Here is a 19731-nt window from a genome sequence, read left to right as displayed (position 1 = left end):
AATTCCAAAAAGTGCAAGAACTTACACCGCAACGAGAAAATAGTCTCAAAATGGCCGTTTGAAGGCCGTAATTCGAGCCAAAGGTGACCAATTCGAATAAATAAAAACCTATTCTAAAATTTGATGTTATTTCCGACATTTTTTTGCTTTTATTCAATAAAATTTAAAAAAAAGTAAGAATTAAGGCCTTTGACTTTGTTTCAGTTTTTTATCTCACCCTGTATACCTCTATATATTTAAAGGAATTCTCCACTTTCCTGATTTTGCAAGTATTAATAATACAAAATTGGTATTTTTATTTAAAATGTTTTATTCACAATTAAGGAAAAAGTAGTGTACATACATAATAATTTTTAATAAAAAAAAACTCTTGAGGTTTCTTCTTTCGTATGCAATCGATACAGTATTAAACGTTGTATATACTATATTTTTGTAAGGAATAACTTCAATATATATGTGTGTATGTATATGTGGCATAACATTAGAAATAATAATAATAAAAAAGATTCCTCATACAGGAGTACATACAATCTATATAAATGTGTTTGATATGAACAATTGTAATTGATGAATATAGAAGTGAACCCTATTTATATAAATATACTTCGTGTGTAGAACAAGCAGAAGAAACATTCATGTTCGTTCTCTTTTGTAAAACTCAAATTGATTTCATTTTCGTTTTGAAAAATTTCATATTTGAGGCATGCATGCACAAGAGGTTTTTCTTTTTTGTGGGGTAAATGTATGTTTTTTTTTTTTAATTTTTTAATAGAATTAACAAAATTTTAAATTTTATAACAATATTGGATTTTTCTTAGAGAAGAAAATGAAAATAATAATTACATATGATAACAAAAAAATTAAAAGTTTCTAACAATTTTTATAAAATTTTTAAAGTCTTTCTTTTAAAGTGCTGTGTTTCGCAAATAATATTTGGAATTTATACAACCGTTATATATTTATGTGTGTGTGTGAAAGGCAAACAGAAATCAAATTAATATAATTCTCTTTCTTTTTTTAATAAATAGAAAACAAAAATTTACAAATTGTTTAAAAGGGCCAAATGTGCTAACAAAAAAATTCAAGGGGATTGTGGGGATATTTTTTGAGCAATATATATACGCATGCATGTTGATGTTAGTGTGGGGTTTTAAGGTATTATTGTTGTATTCAAATACATAATTTGTTTCTTATAAGGCAATTATTACTCTTCCTATAGATGATGAATATTTAGATGTTTTCTTTTAAATACTCTGAAACTAGGATAACTATATACTAGCCTACTACAATATTTGTTGCTGTGTGTAATAACATTATTAAAATTACTTTCTCTAATAGCTAAGTAAACAATTTCAAATGGATATATATTGTGTATTGATGTATGTATGTTTGTTAATATGTTTTGATGAAACACGACGATTTGATTTCTTTTTCAAATTTCCATTCAATACAAAATTTTGTAGAGGACCACTTATTTTTAGTTTGCTCCATGGTTAGTTGGTGGGTGCTTTTGTTTTATAAATTTTGGAAAATCATTTTGGAGTTTGGGTTGCGCTTTACATGTCCATTTCAAACATCATAGCATTCTTGTGATTATCCACATCGGATGATGATTCCGACTCCAGCCGTGGTCGATTGTTTTTCTGATTCGATTTTTTATCCTTGGCCTTGTTGTTGCTATTCTTGTTGGTTGCTGCCGAAGAGACACCGTTATTGTTGCAGTTATTTTTCGTTTTCAAATATTGCGCACTGGAATTGGATGTTGGTAAAGGTACCATAGGCTGAAAAGAGATAAACATATATTTTTAAATATTAATTGATTTGTTGTTGTAATGGAAAGTACAATAAATTCATTTAATATTTAATGTGTTTATTCGAAAGACAAGAGAATTTTTCGGACATAAATATTTTATATCATCCACGACGGGAAAAACTTAAAGTTTTGAAAATATGTCGCGTCGGACAATTGGAACGCAAAATTTGTCAATGTAGCAAAATAATTGAAAACTAACTTTTCGTAACTTCAAATTGAACAATGCCGTTAAAAACAATTTGAATTGGCATTTCTATCTACAATCTATCTCGCGGTATATGAAAATATCCGCCACTAAGTCCACGGCCACACCCTTTCCTGCCTTGTCCGCGGAGATGTGAACACAGCTGAATGACCAGGTCAAGGGGAACTATCTGGGGGACATAGTCGACAAATCGTTTAAGTAGTTCGCACAAGCCACAGCTATCAGCGTTAAATTGAACATTAAGAACAAGGTTTACAAGACATTTAGAGCACGGATAAGAATACCTCGTTGACCCCTTATAAGGCGTAATGAGGAAGTATTTAGACAAACCACAATGCCGACCCAAGAACTTCTGTGGACATGACATGACAAGGCGAAGGTCCGATAAAAATCTAAAAAATACGGAATCTAACCGTTATATTACATTCTATACGACGACGTGGACCTGCATAGGCAACTTTTGTCACAAGCCATTACAATATTGAAATGCGAAACTTGGAAAAATCGGTTAATAATGTAGCTAAAATTATCAAAATATCGAATATAGGAAGGTACTGTCATATGTGGGCTATACCAGGTCCAAACGTGGACCTGCACAGATAATTTTCTGTCATAGGCTGTAGTATCCATTACGAACTTCAAATACCAAATTTGAAACAATTCCGGTGAATAATGTCGTTTAAATCGCCAAAATACCGAAAATAGGGAGGTACCTTTACATGGGGACTATACCAAAACGTGATTTACACAGACGGACAGACAGACGGATATCGCTAAATCGACATAGAATTTTATGCTGATCAAGGATATGTACTTTGTGGAGTCTAAAATGTATATTTTGAGGTGTTACAAAAGGAATGACAAACTTAATATACCCTCCATACTATGGTGGAGGGTATAAAAAGCTAAATTATTTTATTATCACAACGGATTAAATATCCCTATATTAAGTCTAAAATATTTATTATATTATAAAATAATGAAAAAAAAAAACATTTCTTTATCTGAAATATGCACCTTAAAACATATTTTGTTTATCAACAAATGACACATAATTTGTCATTTGTACCGGTTGGCGTTTGTTTTTAAGATAATAAAACCGTAGAACTAACCTACACCAAGTGTCCATATTTCACAAGCGCTTATGATTTAATCTATTAAATAATAACTATAAATATAGAATATAAATAGAAAACGAAGAAGAAGAAGAAGCATGTCCTATAAAATGCAAAGGAAAAACTGAACGGCATCCACATATTGCATTGATAAATTACACGCTATACCTTATATGAACACATCGTAGCGAGGTAGACATAGTTGGCTTAATGCCATCGATTTTCTATCAATTGTTGTTGTTTTTTTTTTTGTTTTTTTTTTGTTTTTTTTTTTCTTGAAAAAGGTCTGTTTTTTATTTGTAGAAGGGGGATGATACTATGTATGAAGATGTTATAAAAAATAAACACAACAACCATGATTTACTAAATAAATATTTTTGCCAAATCTACAAAACGAAGGATATAATAAACAAATCGCACGTCATCGTATTCGTGGCAACGGGCGCAGCAAGTGCAAATCATTAAATAAATAAATAACTAGAAAATTGTTGATAAACAAAAGACGCAAGACACGGCTAAACCAAATAGTGTCGAGTAATTTGAGACAAAAACAAATTTTAATGGGACCAATCAAACAAATGTACAAACGACTAACTATGGTTGGAGGAGGTAGATGATCGTTTGCCATTTTGGTGGCAATTTAATATATGGCCTTATGATGACACGTCCAGTGACGTGATTAATGATTCTGTTTCTTGATCAGATAAATGTGTTATAAATGAAATTATGGGGTAGATTTGCAAATTTCTCAGTTTATCGTCAATTTACCTTATTGTCTTCATAATCAGCGGAATCGCCTTCACTAAGACGACGTTGTAAAGCTCTTTGTTTACGATCACGACGTTTTTGATTCTTTTTGCGTTGACCCAAGATACTGGAATCCAATCTGAAAGAGAATAATGGAAGATTTTAGAAATCGGATAAATGATTTACGAAGGAAGACAACAATTTCAGATAAATAAGTCAATAATTGCCACGTGTCGTGGAGCTGATATTTCTGTCTACAATTTGGGGATTTTTTTTAACTATTCGGTATATCAGTAGTGCGATTCTCTAACTCATTTTTTTGAGTAACCGACGGACAAAATTTTAATAACTACTTTGATTCTGTTGGACAAATTTCGTTAATTACAGAAATCATAAGCAATTTAATTTTACAAACTTTTGTCGGTGACTCAAAAAATGAGTTAGGGAACTCCACTACAGGTCTATAAAAGTTCATATCTTTTCTCAGTAATTATTAATGATAAATGGCCTATTTGGATTTTTTCTCAGAAAATATCAACGATTTCAACGGCTTAAACCGTGGATACTTTTCACAATTTTAGAAATGCAATCTTATTTTTAAATGTCTTCTGATCAGAGGCACCATCGCGGATTTTTTAATAATATTTTTTAAAGACTTTTCGAACTGTCAGTCACATGAATATTTATATTATTTTTTTTTAAATGCGTATTCATAAACAAGCATAAACTCAAGGATTTTTCGTTAACTTCCAAATTTAGTTGGGACGGTCCGGCCTAGTCTTTCATTGCAAATCAATTTTTTTTCTTTTGCTTTTGGAAACTCTATAGTTCACCCACCCAAATATATACCCAGATGTTACTTACCTAAACACCTGCTTGCGTATAACTTCACTGAAGCGAACAGTTTTCTTACAACTTTCCGATAGACCGACAACATTTTCTTCGGGTATATCGCTGAATGATTGTGAAAAACGTAGAGCATTAAATGCATTTGCCATGCCATCCACTGAGGTGGAATAGGCCGACGATGAACACTCATCAATAGATGAACATGAATCGGTGAGGGATGGGCGGGGACCATAACGGCTATAGTGTTTCAAAATACCCTTATACGAACAGCTACCAGCACTGAGACTTATAACACTATCACGAGATTCAGAGAAACTGCGCTGTTTGTTACGTTGTTGCTGCTGTCCCATGCAGTTTAAATTGGCAGAATTAGATGATGATGATGATGATAATGCCGAAGGCACATTCATTGACGAGGATATGGGATGATGGGGAGGTTTCGATGATTTGTCACAACGTTCCGGTGATGAATCTTCATCATCTTCGTCGTCGTCGGCATCAACATCGGCTTCATTTTCAGTTATAACGTTGGAGGTCTTCTCCTGCTGCTGTTGGTCTTGCAGTTGTTTCTGTTGTTGATCTAGTTGATCCTGTTGTTGTTGTTGTTGCTGATATGCTTTAATGTCATCACAGGCAGATTCACTTAGAGAACGACGTTTTTTATTTTTACGTTTCTGTTTTTTATTTAGCTTCTTGGAGTTTTGTGTGGAGTTGTTATCAGCACTAGCACTGGTGGTACCATGACAATCTTCATCCTCCGTGGTGTTGGTATTGCATGTGGAATTTTCTGCCAAACGTGGTTTGATTTCTATATCAACTGATTTATCACACTCTGAACGTTCTATGGTTATGTCCATATTGGTTGGCTCTGTTAACAGATGTTTGGCCACCACCTTTTGCCTTTGCCTCGATTTATGGGCCATTTGGGTTTTACCATAAATGTAATACTCCTTGAGATGATCACTATCTAAACCAGCAAGATAGCTAGTTAAATTCTCGGCAGTTTGATTGAGATATATGTTTAGAATTACATTATTTTCCCAAGCCTCAGCTTCAACCTTGTTGATTTTCATTTCGCTATTGCTTTCGGTCAACTGAATGTAGAAGGCGTAGTAGGTGGGATAGTATCCCGACCCCACAGAACTAAATTGTACTTCTAAAGAATGTTCATGCTGTTGCATTTGTATGGAATCATCTTGGACATTACGCACCTGCAGTATCAGTGACATGGTGTTATCCAATACATTGCAGTCAAATTTGTTTGGAAGTTGATAGTCCACATTAGATTTGAGGAAACTATCGCCATCATTAGCAGCAACATTGTTCACAGCCTTCTGTAAAACTTCATCCAAGGGAGTAGAATTCAATTCCTCCACAGGAGATTCGGCGGTGCTCGACACCAGATCTTCATTGAGCATATCACTTTCCACACCACTATCTTCACGATTCAAATGTAACAACGATTCATGCATTTCTCGTTGTATGGCCAATGGCGTTTGTATTACAGGCAGTGTTATAACCAAATGTCTGGTATCCACATCAAATTTCGCCGAGCCGTTCTTATCATCAACCTTCAACGGCAAATCGAGGTTAAGGCGATATTTGGCCCCAGCTTTATCACTGAGCAAAAATATCGATTTTTCTGTTACATCTAATTGGCATTCATTGCTGGAATTCAATAGAGGCAGTTCTATGTCTACAACTAATTCCCGAGGTTTGGTGGCATTTAGTTTAGCATCTAATTCATTTGTATATTGACTGAGATCGACATCATGGCGATGTGTTAGCGTGTACTTTGGGGTGCAATATTCGGATTTTTTGTTCATGTTTTCCATGCTTTTCATGGGTAATATTTTGGGAGCTTCTGTATCGGCTGTGGGTTTTGCTGGATACATGTGCTCAAGGGGATGGGGTTCTTCAGCATCTTTAGAGGGGGTTTTTGACAGTTTACGTATCACAGTGGGTCTGGGCAAACCTTTGTATTGTAGTTTGGGAAATTTGATATTAACTCGATCCAGTGTTACCTGCAACGAACAAAAAGTCTTTAAACAAACAAGGCCATTTAAAATAGCATTCAACTAAACTTTACCTTATATTCCCTTTCCACGGCATCTAGTGCTGTATCAACCAGGCACTTATGGAAGGCTGAATTCTTTTCGGCCAAATACAAGGCATCAGGATGGAAGACAACATCATAGACGCAACAACGTTTCTTGTTATTATCGAAGTCATCACGTGGTGGTGCCTGGGCCATGGGAATGGACCAGCTCAATCCCTTTTGGCCGGTCGCATGATTCAGTGAGACCTGACTTGTGGGCTTGCCCACATGTTCGTTTTTGGCGCAATTTATAAAACATTTTTGTTCGCCATTCTGTGAGGTTTTAATAACAAACCCGGGTTGAGGATGGACAAAGATTACGTCGACGCCACGTTTAGCTTCAATTTGTTTGATTTCATCTTCATAGCGTTTGCGATTTTCTGGATCTTGGATCTCCTCAATATAGTCTAGAAATAATTTACGAAATTCTTCCTTTTTCAATGCCTCCGATATCCGTTCAAATTCGTCCTTTGTTATATCGAATTGAGATACTGATGCGGCAGAAGATGATGGAGGTGGTGCAGCGGTTCTCGTTGCTTTACAATTTGCAGTTGATAGTTGTGTAGTGTTTGAATTATGATGGGCGGTAGATGGGATCGTTGTAGCAGAGGACATAGCCGATCGTTTTTCGTATGCAGTTTTATGGTTTCTATTTTCAACAGATGTTTTTGTATTTCAGGCAAGCGATCCGTTTTGAATTCTTTTGTTAACCAAATCAAATGAGAGACAGAGTTATAGCAAGCGCTTTTCGAAAATATTTTTTTTTGACAACAAAAATTTGGAATAATTTTATTTTAATAGTGTTGCTCCCTTTGCTGTAATTTTTCTTTTATCTGAAAATATAAAAAAAAAACATTAAAGAATTAGTCAATAATAAATACTTGAAGATAATTCATAATCATTTGTGCTTTATTTATTTTATGATAGTGGAACATGTGAGCTGGGCAGACCCCGGTAAGTGTTGAAAGAAAATTTAATCTTATCAATGGAATACAAAATTCGGCCTTGTTTGGTCTATTGTATTTGTTTTTAGAAAAAAAAATATTCTAGATTTTGACTCTTTTTGTTATTGAAATGACACAATTTCGCCGTCAATGTTGTGCCGAAACGTCATTTTCAGTTTCCCCGATCACCGTTAACAGACGATAGCTACGTGACTCAGTGAATAGTTTAAAAAGAAGTGTTCATAGCTCTAGAAACAAAAAAAAAAAAAAAAAAAAAAAATCCATAGGACGCATCTATTTCCATTCTGAGACATGGAGCTTTCTCTATGACTTTCAGGACTCATTTTTGACTCACCACCATTATATGGTATGGCAATCAGAACCGATGCCTTTGATATGGAATCCATTTTGAAACATGGAGCTTTCTCTATGACTTTCAGGACACATTTTTGACTCACCACCATTATATGGTATGGCAATCAGAACCGATGCCTTTGATATGGAATGATATGTATTATAAACAGGATGAGATGAAAAAACTGCAACCAACTTCAGACTGCTGTAATTATTGCAGTGGCACCTCGTTATATTACAAGCGTACAAAAGCATTTTGATGAACATTTTCCAGGTAAAAAGTTTTTCGTGATGGAATTCAAGCGTGATAGTTCGATTTCTTTATATTTAGCTGGAAACCCACAAGAGGCTGTCGTAAGAGCATTCCAGCATTTAAATGTGGTTAAATCTTTTGTGCCTCGTACCATCGCTCGTTACCGTGATACTGGTAGAGTAGGCCGACGTCAATGAAGTGGACGGGAGAAAACAGTAATATCAGCAGAAATGGTTCGAAAAGTAAAGAAGCGACTTGATCGAAACCCGCGTCGCAGTGGCCGAAAAATGGCTCGTGAGCGGAACATATCGCAATACCCCAGCTCGGGGTAAAGCCATTGAAATTCCAAAAAGTGCAAGAACTTACACCGCAACAGGAAGAAAATATGCTCAAAAGAGCTAAAGAGTTGCTTCGCTTAGCCGAAAGTGAACTGCCGAATTTGGTTTTCTCCGGTGAGAAAACATTCGTTGTCCAGCAGTTTGTAAACAAACAAAATGATCATGGTTACTTGCCAAAGAGGTCAGCTGAAAATGTGCACCTTCGTTGACCACCAGAACTCAAGCGTCGGCCATGGTAATGGTGTGGGCCGCCATTACAGCCGATGGTCGCCCTCCGCTCGTATTAATCGACCATGGCATCAGAATAAATGCCGAATACTATCGCGAAAATATTCTGGAGGGTGTATTAAAGCCTTGGGCACGCAAACATTTTGGCCGCAGACCTTGGACATTCCAACAGGACTCAGCACGCGCCACCTAAGAATGATTACAAAATGAGGGGCCTCGCTTCATTTCCAGCGCACACTGGCCAACAAAATCTCCGGATACTAATCCGTTGTATTATTGTGTCTGGAGTATTTTAGAAAGCATGGTTGGCCTTAAAAAATTACCAAAGTGTCGATCACCTCAAGCAAGCGCTTCACCGGGAATGGGCCAAAATACAGCAGAGCAACATTCGGGCAGCGTGTGACGGTTTCATTGGGCGTTTGAAGGCCATAATTCGTGCCAAAGGTGACCAATTCGAACAAATCTAAACTTATTCTAAAATTTGATGCCATTTCCGACATTTTTGGCTTTCATTCAATAATATTTAAAAAAAAAATTAAAAATTAAGGCATTTGACTTTGTTGCAGTTTTTATCTCACCCTGTATATATTACATACATTACTAGTGCGAGTTCTATCTTCAAACCTTTATAGATATGTGCCATCGCCTGAGATATGATAGAAAAATTCAATACTTTTCAGATACTGTAAGGTGTTGTGTAGTTGTTAACGTTTGAGTGTGAAAACATGGAGCGCTTGGCCTCTAGATCTCATTATTATAACATAGTGTAATGAAAATTATCGCCACCTTGTTTTTGATTTACCTAATATGTTATCAATCTAATTATCTTTCAATTAAATATTATGTACGAAATATTTTCGGTGGAAAAATACCAACAACTTTAATTAACACAGTTTTTTGGTATTTATTTAAAATATTTATCAATTGACAATAATACACGGCTTAAGCACATTGTTTTATTTAGACGAAAATTTTTTTATAGGTCATAGGGCGAACGTTTTTCACTTTTTGAGGAAAGCCCTTTTGTCACATTTTATCATTACGAGCAAGCAAAACTCTTCTCTTTTAATTTTGGGTTTTTTAATTACTTCTCTTATTTTTAGGCGGCTTTTTTAAAACCGGCTTTAGCAAAAATGATTTATTTTTTTTTTGCCGGTGGGTGTTTTCTCAAACTCAAAATCAAAACACAAAAAAAAAAAACGTATGTATTCACAACACTTACGCAATTCAATATTTTCAAGCGAAATAAATAAAATGCGTCTCAGAAAAATATACTAAAAACTCGTGGTAAATACTCGCAACGAGCAGGGGAGCGTGTGTTGAAAAAATTCTTAATGTTTTCGCTATGAGCGAACAGCAGTGAATAGATTTCAAAATTGGACTGAGAATATTAGACACAAAATTGTTACCGGTAACAATCAGATAGCTAGCCAGCCATCCAGTCAGCCGGCAGAAAAATAAACCACGACAACGGCGTATAGCAAAACAAACGAAACGACAATTTAAAATTTATATAGACAGACACATGTTAACATATCTGTCGGTCTGTGGCGTACGTCACATACGTAGATATATGTAAGGAAAAATGTGTGCTACAAACAAAACAATTAAATAGAGATGGAATAGCGAGAGACAGAGAAAAAAATATAATAAAAAACACAACAACAGTGAAAAGAAAGTAGAAATAAAAATAAAACAATGTGAAATACAAACAAAATACAGCGATGCAAAGTAGCATGTACAAAAGATGGATTTGTCCTCAATTTTTATAACCTGCAGAGCAGCGCCCAAGTGAGGGGGATAGTTTTTGATATTTGTTAGGAATATTTTATTAGGACCACCAGAACTATTATCGTAGGGTTAAAAACAATTTTTAGCATCACCTTAAAGGTCCTCCTAAGGATTCAAGTGGCTATCAGAAGTAATTTGTTGCATCTATTAAAAATCTCAAATGAGTATCAGATCATTATCAGCACAATTTTTTCGTTTAAACACATTCCATGTACTTTATTAATGTGTATGCTTTTGATTCATTTAATTATCAAAATAATATCATCTAGTCATGAAAAAGGGATATATTGGTTGTCATGCTTGTATGGCCCCTTTTTCCCAAATACATATGCCCCCTGTCGTTCTAATGATATTTCAAAATAATATCTGAACAATTAGATTCATATATTTCGCTATATCTCCGATTTCTGACTTTATACGTCAGCGAAACCCGATAGTCGATAGTCAAGCAGCCCTAAAAGCGCTAAATTCATCCACCATCAATCTCCCCTGGAGTGCAGAAATGCTCTGGAAAGAGTATAAAGCTTTGTTGGGTTCCTGGCTTTGGCAATATCTCTGGCAATGAAGCTGCGGATGAATTGACAAGAAGTGGCTCCGAGTCAGCTGTTCTAGAGATTGAGAGCTTCCAGATTATACACAAGCACTATTCTGGAAGATTTCAGCATAACTGGCAAAATGCAAAAGGCTGTATTGCATCCAAAAACATTTGGCCGGTAATCTCCGAAAGGAGATCTCTATCACTAATTTCCATGGTGAAATCGGACCTACAAAATTATAGTAGGCTTAATTACATGTCACTGTTATATTAGGCCTATGACTTCCAAGTGGGGGTGGGAAACGATATTGACTATTGTAGGCTTTGTCAAGACGAGGAAGAGACAGAATCTGCGGAACACTCTTTTTAGAGTCAAACTGAGGCTGACTGACGGGTAAGCAAACTCTGCATGATCGGTCTTCACTCTCTAATACTGAGCCGTCAATTATTCTTCAGCCAGCTAGAAGACTAAAATGGCTAAAGACAACACGATAAATTCTTCGTGGATATACCCTTCTTTCATAAGTCTTTTTCTAATCTCTTATTTTTCTATTTGCACTCCAACAGGATGATCACAATGGACCAGCAGGTCTCCGAGTGGAGCGGTTGCTAAGCAACCACGCATCCTCTAACTTAACCTAGTACTACTTTCATAATCAGCTGGACTTCCCTGTATTTATGAAAAAAATTTCGCACAATGTTATTTTTTTGTCATCGGTGTTAATTTTTATTTAATCTTACAATTATAGTGTATTATCTTGTTATTTGTGTACAATATTTAACTATTTCATAATTCTCTCACACAAGAATATTGACCTGACGATGTGTCCTTTGACAAAGGACTTTTATGGTTGTTGTTTGTTCATACCACGTGTTTAATTTACTTGTGGATGACAAAAAAGTGGCGTACGTGAAAAACTCAGGGAAAATGTCTCTTTTGTTTTTCACCAAAAAACAGGTGTTGTTTTTTATTAAATCTTATGTATATATGGACGTACGCACAAAACATATACTATATATACATATATAATTGCGACAGAATAACAAACATATAATAAAAATAGTAAACAACAACGTCTGATTAACGATACCACTGCGTTGTTGTAATATCATTGGCTGGCAAGCCGTTTAGAGACTTGAGCTATTTGGGGGCACATCACCACGCAATACATTCATTATCAGCTGACTGGCTGGCTGACGGTTGTCCACATTTTCTTTCGTTTTGTTTTCGTTCTTCATAGAATACAAATAGCGATAGAACAAAATGTTGCACTGAACAGGAGAGGGAGTGGCAGAAAAAGTAACATTTACGGTATGTATCTTTAAGTAATGATAGAAAATTCGAAGTTGGGAGTAGGTGGTGGAGGTTTTGTTAGCATTTAAAAACAATTTAGGTGTCCTGGGAGCATATACATTTTTTATTTGGGGGGAACAGGTGCTTTATCATTTCCAAAGCAACCACTTGAAGGTAGATTTTTGTTTTGTCGATACAAAATAAATAATACTATGTAAATACAATTCTTTTATTGTGCCACACGTATAGAATGCATACAAGAATGTAACAATACAGGTTTGATTCTAGAAAGTTTAAGAAATATTTTTGAATCGGTCATTCTAAGGATGGAAAGTCTGTATATAGTGTCATACACATTTTGTTCAAGATATAGAAATGCACTGATGCGACAATTCACCCATCCACAAAATATATGCCTAAAGAAATGTGTATCGAAATTCTAGTCCAGAGAGGCAGTCGAGCAAATAAAAGACCTTTGAAGTTCGATAAGATTGTTGACCTTAAGCGTTATCGACCTATGTTGTTGTTGTAGTGGTCGATCACTACATTATGCTGCATTATCATCTTCGTAGTCCAAGTTAAAATGAGACCGTTTATTTATTTTTATATTTCTCGTGTGGCAGACGGCGGCAAGTTCCGCGAGAACTACGTTCCACCTGACACATATGTCACCAAAGACGGAACCGACGCCATGATCGTACAGTCATCTGCAAAGTAAACCCTTTCAATGCCGACTGGAGGACGTGTAATTCCGGAATAGAGGATAAATAGTTCCGGAGATATCACCTTCTATAACTCCCTATTTTACTCTATGGCCAGCAGGCATGTAACGACCTTTGGTGAACAGTTTTAGCTTGTGCTCTGTTTGCCCTCTAACTATAAGTTCTCTACTCAGGCATTAATAAGACCGGACTGACGAAGATCATGACGATGAAAGGGAAATGTTGCCCTAATCCGGGTATTTGTCCAGCAGGTATATAAAGACTTTTAGTGAACTATTTGAATTAAATTCACTACGCTTTCTCGAGCAGTCGATTGTTAACCAAAGAAGATCGATACATATAATTTTTAAACTGCTTTTCAAAATTCCAATTGTTTGTATACGAAGTGAGTGTCGTACGTAGAACATTCTCTAGCCCCGCTGCCACTGAAAAGAAATTTAGTCCTTATCCGGGTGTTGGGTCAGTTACTATTACTGTTACTATAATAATGTTTTAGAAAGTCCTTTCTGCTGTCTAAATATCTGAAGGGATGGATAGTTAACCGTAGCGACCTTTGATCAACGCTTGGAACTCACATTAATGTGCTTTCTCGATTGTTGTTATCAGTCGCTTTTTATACCATTCATATATTGATTTCCAAAAATCTAATTGCTTTGAGTATGAACTGAGTTTCATGTTCAAGAATGTATTCATAGTATTCAATCACAAAACGATGTTTTTAGGTATTCAACGCAGTCTTAATATCAGTAAAATAAGCATTGGTTTGCATAAAAATATTTTGGGAGGATTTGTTTGTAATATCAGTAAAAAAACTCGAGTAAATATAAAGAAATATTTTTTAAGCTTGTCTTTAATTTTTAGAATACAAAAAATGAATTACCGTATTCCACAGATATAATATGTGTATTCATATTAGGTAGTTAATATTAGCTTGAAACCGCATTTATATTAGTATGTATTTTTTATACACCAACAGCAAGCAGCTGAAAGCTGAAAAGCTAATCTAGGCATACGAGATTGAGTTTTGTTTTGCTTTTTTTATTTGCAACCTCCATCATCATTACCGGCCGACAACTTTTCCTTGTTTTTCTTGTTTTTTTTTTTTTTTTTCTGCCGTACCTCCTCTTGACTTTCTGTGGGAGGGATGGATTTCACATTACATTTTGTTTGTTTGTTTTTTTTTTTTTGGCTTGCTTTCCTCCACATATCAACTATACCACCACATCAACATTGCTCCAACGTCAGCTTATGTGTTTGGGACTATATTTTCTCTCCATGATATGCAATTTGTTTTTCCCATATTTCTCCAAAAGCGACAAACAGCGACGACGACGTAGTTGCTGTCAACAACAACTATTCTGCATTGCCTTGCAATGGTGACTGGCACCTACAAACATATATATATGAATGCGCATGGATGTATGTGGGTATATTGTATATCGTATCTTCAACTTGTTTTTGTCGTTTTTCGTGCAATGCATTGCCCGGCCGCTGTTTGCAAGGCAAAACTGCAAGAACATCTATCCGCCGTCCACTTCCATCCATCCATCCATCCTTCATCTATGCATCCAACAACTGCAACTGTATATCACACAAACCAAGTGAAATGAGTTTATTGACTTTTTGACCTCTAAACAATTGCAATTGGTAGGCAGAGGGGAGTCTGCTGCTGTTTGGTGGTTATGAATATTACAGGTTTCAGGGTGGTATGATTTTTTCATGTTGTACTGAATAGTTTTGCTGTTGTTTATTTGTAGAATACATAAATGGCAAGATTTTTTTAAATATAATGAAAAAAAAAATTTTTTGGTAATTAATATGTGGACTATATTTCCATGTGCATGGATATTGCCGGTAAATATAGAAAATTCGATTGTCTTTGAGATGTGAGGGTAGAAAAGGACAATTTTTAAAAGGAAGTTGTTGCATTTCTGGATCTCGTATAAAATTTAAATATTTTTTGCAAGAAAGCTGTAATAGTTTCTCAAGTACTGTACTATAAAAATTAACAATTATTGTATTTTCTTTATATAAAAACACTAAAATAAATTAATAAACCAGGTAGAGCTGACTATATGGTACCGTACACCACTATGCATAAAAAGGAGAGCTACGAATCATATTCTGTGATACGTCTTTATAGTGATGTAAATGTGAAATCGGATAGAACTAATATGTAGGAAATGCATCTTCAAATTAACAAAAGTTGTCTAGGGTATACTTGACTGTAAATGGCATTTTGTAGCAAATATAATTATTATTGCAGTTTTTGAGGGACTTAAATAAAATTCCTGCCAAAAATACAAATTAAAGCTATAGCTATATCCAAAATCATATTCACCAAAATTTATAAGCTAGAAATTTGTTACATTTGTAACATAATTTACAAAAATACATGGGCCGACGTACGGACATTGAGTCGACTTCGAATGTGAGTCGTCTATATGGTTTCATTTTGCATGATGTAAATAATGTCCAAAGACAACCTGTAACCACAATGTACTGCAATGTATCGAAAAATCATCTAAATACTATAAATAGAAAGACGAATACAGGGTGAGATGAAAAAACTGCAACCAAATTCAGACTGCTGTCATTTCTAAACCACTCGTCCGACAGCTGCTAAAATTATTCCAGTGACAAGTCATTATATTGTTTACAAGCGTACAAAAGCACTTTGGTGAGAATTTTCCAGAAAAAAAGTTATTCGTGATGGAATTCAAGTGTGATAGTGTGATTTATTTGTATTTGGTTGGAAAGCCACAAGTGACTATCGTTAGAGCACTCTACCATTTAAATGTGAATAAATCTTTTGTGTCTCGTACCATCGCTCGTTGATGCTGGTAGCGTAGTCCGACAGCTGCTAAAATTATTCCAGTCACAAGTCATTATATTGTTTACAAGCGTACAAAAGCACTTTGGTGAGAATTTTCCAGACAAAAAGTTATTCGTGATGGAATTCAAGTGTGATAGTGTGATTTATTTGTATTTGGTTGGAAAGCCACAAGTGACTATCGTTAGAGCACTCTACCATTTAAATGTGAATAAATCTTTTGTGTCTCGTACCATCGCTCGTTGATGCTGGTAGCGTAGCCCGACGTCAGGGAAGTGGACAGAAGAAAACAGCAACATCAGCAGAAATGGCTCGAAAAGTAAAGAAGCGACCTGATCGAAACCCGCCGAAAAATGGCTCGTGAGCTAAACATATCGCAATATTCCATTCGGCAAATATTGAAAGATGAGTTCGGGTAAAGCCATTAAAATTCCAAAAAGTGCAAGAATTTACACCGCAACAGAAATAAAATAGACTCAAAGGAGCTAAAGAGTTGCTTCGCTTGACCGAAAGTGGTGGACTGCCGAATTTGGTTTTCTCCGATGAGAAAACATTCGTTGTCCAGCAGTTTGTAAACAAACAAATTTATCGTGTTTACTTGCCAAAGAGTTCAGCTGAAAATGTGCACCTTCGTTGGCCACCAGAACTCAAGCGCCGGCCATGGTGATGGTGTGGGCCGCCATAACAGCCGATGGTCGCTCTCCGCTCATAATAATCGACCGTGGCATCAGAATAAATGCCGAATATTATCGCGAAATACTCTGGAGGGTGTATTAAAGCCTTGGGCACCTAAACATTTTGGCCGCATACCTTGGACATTCCAACAGAACTTAGCATCATCGCACTTTGCATGGTTGCAAAATGAGGTTTCTCGCTTCATTTCCAGCGCACAATGCCCACCAAAATCTCCGGATACCAATCCGTTGGACTATTGTGCCTGGAGTATTTTGGAAAGCAAGAATGGCACAAAAAATACCAAAGTTTCGATCACCTCAATCAAGCGATTCGCCGGGAACGGGCCAAAATATCGCAGCGGGAAGCGTGTGACGGTTTCATTGGTCGTTTGAAGGCCATAATTTGTGCCAAGGGTGACCAATTCGAACAAATGTAAACTTATTATAAAATTTGATGCTATTTCCGACATTTTTTGCTTTCATTCAATAAAATTTAAAAATTATCGTGCTTGACTTTGTTGCAGTTATTTCATCTCTTCACATCCCAATATTTCTACAGAAATCAGATGAAGTTATTGGGAAATGTAAATTAAAATCTTCTGGTACTGTTTATCCAGGGTAAAGAAACCTAACAATGTTTGTTTTGTCCATGGGTGAAAGAAATAATCAACTTATACTCAAATTTATAATCACACTTAAACGACATGAAGTACATATTCCCACAGAAAACAGGTATATTGTTAGATATGTCAAAATTTGTAAAATATTTTGTCAAAAATAAGTAGATTTGTATACGTTTTCTTAAACGACGCAAATCGGCGGTAGTTATGATATGAATTTTTCAACAATTTTTACAAAATTTTAATGATTTTTATTCAAAATCTTTATTTCGAAAATTGCTTTGACAGTTCATTTTCCTAGCAGCTGTACCGCTGCGACTACCTGCATTCTTCTACTATGGATCACAACGAAAGACTCCAGACTGCTTGTGGTTAGACGACTTGCACAACTATATACATATGTATATTTATTGTTTATTTAGAATTAAAAATATTAGAGCATTAATTTAAAAAATATTTCTTATAATAATAATATATACCATGATCAATAAAGGCACAGTTTTTTTCCACTTCACTAAAACTGTTTTGTAATTTAATTTTACATCTTCTGCCTAATCAATTGAGTGGAATGGGGAGGTTAAATAACAACAACAGCTGATTTGATAAAAGAGAGTAATAGAGAAGAGAGTGGAAGGAAAGTGTAAACAGAGAGATACGCGGGGGGTAATGGATTTTGTAATCATGTAAAAACAAACAACGTGGTGGTCATGGTGTACGTGCCAGAAGAAATCAAGCAAGAACTCTTTTGCTTAAACCGCAATAAACTGGGGGACTGGGCGTAACAATATTTTGGCAAGAGCTGATGGTATGATGGCTTTACAAACCAAAACAGAGTGAGATTTTTTAAATATTAAACCATAAAAAAGCGCAAATTTCGTTTGATGTTTTGAAAAGAAATTTCTAGAATAGCAACAACACGTGGTTGTTGATTTTCAAAGTTTTCCAACAAGTCTTTATTTAATGAAATTCCATTTTAAATGAGTTTTTTATATAAATATATATTGTCTTATTTTAAATTGTTGACCTATACATGTTGTAGTTCCGAATGATTTTTAAAATAATTATACCGCAAACCGCGCTAATAAAACAAATTTTCCATCGATTCCAATATGAATATTTATTCAAACTTTAAAGAAAATCTCCCTTTTCTTAAAGCTTGCTTCAACATACTCACGTAAATATATGTGTATGGTTCCCTTTGGTATATAGAAATTGTATATATGTGGGTATGGTCAATATATAACACTAACCGGCTTTTTTGTTTAGTCGTGGTTGTTGTATTTGTTAACTTACAAGTTTAGTTTATACTTTTCTTGCTTTTTCAGTTCTTAGTTTTTTAATGTTTTATTTCTTTCACACACAATATATTGCTTTCGATTTTGTAATTTTTATTTGAATTTCATCAGCTTGCTATTTAAGTTGTAGCACAATCAATATTCAATATATTACACTCTATTTTTTGTATTGCAGCGTTTATTATCTTGTTTCTTCCGACTTGTGTTTTTTAGATTGACTGAACATGAAGTTGACTGCCACAGTTGCTGAGGAGACAAGTCGATTGTAAAACGGCGGCGCGCCGCAGGCCAATACGCCGATCTAATAAACCGCCGACATCGATAAAATAGTTCCACTCTGTTGTCTGCACAGATGGTAGAATTGGTAACATTTGTTGGGGTTGGTAACTTTGTAAAATAGTTTTTGTTTTCGTAATTGTTTTAATTTTCCTGAAGGAATTATCCTACAACTTCTGTCTGAGAGAGTTAGGTACTTTTATTTTTTTTTCAAAAACAAAACAATAAGGGCGGTTATTACATCTTTCCGATAAATAAAAAATGATGTCGGACATAAAAATCGTTTTTCGTTATTTCGTTTCGTGATTCGAAGAACGGACCACTCCTTCTATTATCTTCCCCACTGGTAATCGTTTTGAATAACAATGCAAGTGGTGTGAAGAAGGGATACATCGGTCTACTCTTTCTGGTTCTTCCCCCACAAAGGCTCAATATTTTGAATCATCATATCAAATCATGGAGCTACTTCCATTTTGCTTGGGATTTAAAAATAACAGCTTTAATAATCTTCTAAAACGTTGTCCGCCTAAAAGTATGCTCTATAATTAAAATTTTCAGTCGAATAAATACCTAAGCGGTATTTACGATGTATTTCAAAGTAAAATATTCACAGGAAAGAAATGACATTTGTCACGAGATGTCACATAAAATACCTGCATACCAATACTTAAATTACGCCTTTTAAGATGATTCGTTATTTATTTGACGAATAAATGACAATTCAAAATTTTTTATAAAAATCTTGAT

General features: G+C 35.1%; 1 protein-coding gene across 4 annotated transcripts; it reads right to left on the bottom strand.

The window, feature by feature from the left end:
* Positions 1-290: 290 nt before the first annotated feature.
* LOC101896448 (protein kintoun) lies at positions 291-18961 on the bottom strand. Of its 4 annotated transcripts, none has more exons than XM_059120470.1 (5): positions 18588-18961; positions 6819-7660; positions 4745-6753; positions 3902-4019; positions 291-1781 (listed from the first exon to the last, which is right to left on the bottom strand). In XM_059120470.1, the coding sequence occupies exons 2-5, from the start codon at positions 7440-7442 to the stop codon at positions 1557-1559; spliced, it is 2976 nt and encodes a 991-aa protein (XP_058976453.1). In that variant the 5' UTR covers positions 7443-7660; positions 18588-18961; the 3' UTR covers positions 291-1556. The 4 variants fall into 4 exon arrangements, with proteins under 4 accessions (XP_058976453.1, XP_005179309.2, XP_058976454.1 ...); XM_005179252.4 differs by having other exon boundaries at positions 18664-18961; XM_059120471.1 differs by having other exon boundaries at positions 18707-18961.
* Between the last annotated feature and the right edge of the window lie 770 nt (positions 18962-19731).

This window comes from Musca domestica, unplaced genomic scaffold, assembly GCF_030504385.1.
Source record: "Musca domestica strain aabys unplaced genomic scaffold, Musca_domestica.polishedcontigs.V.1.1 17, whole genome shotgun sequence".
NCBI lineage: Eukaryota > Metazoa > Arthropoda > Insecta > Diptera > Muscidae > Musca > Musca domestica.
This window is presented reverse-complemented; position numbering and strand designations above follow the sequence as displayed.

What these genes read in the sequence shown, in the direction of transcription:
- LOC101896448 (XM_059120470.1), bottom strand. Translation starts at nt 7,442, where the DNA reads ATGTCCTCTGCTACAACGATCCCATCTACCGCCCATCATAATTCAAAC. An exon ending in CCGTGGAAAGGGAATATAAG is followed by an intron (nt 6,754 to 6,818) that starts GTAAAGTTTAGT and finishes TGTTCGTTGCAG; the next exon opens with GTAACACTGGATCGAGTTAA. An exon ending in ATACGCAAGCAGGTGTTTAG is followed by an intron (nt 4,020 to 4,744) that starts GTAAGTAACATC and finishes ATTCTCTTTCAG; the next exon opens with ATTGGATTCCAGTATCTTGG.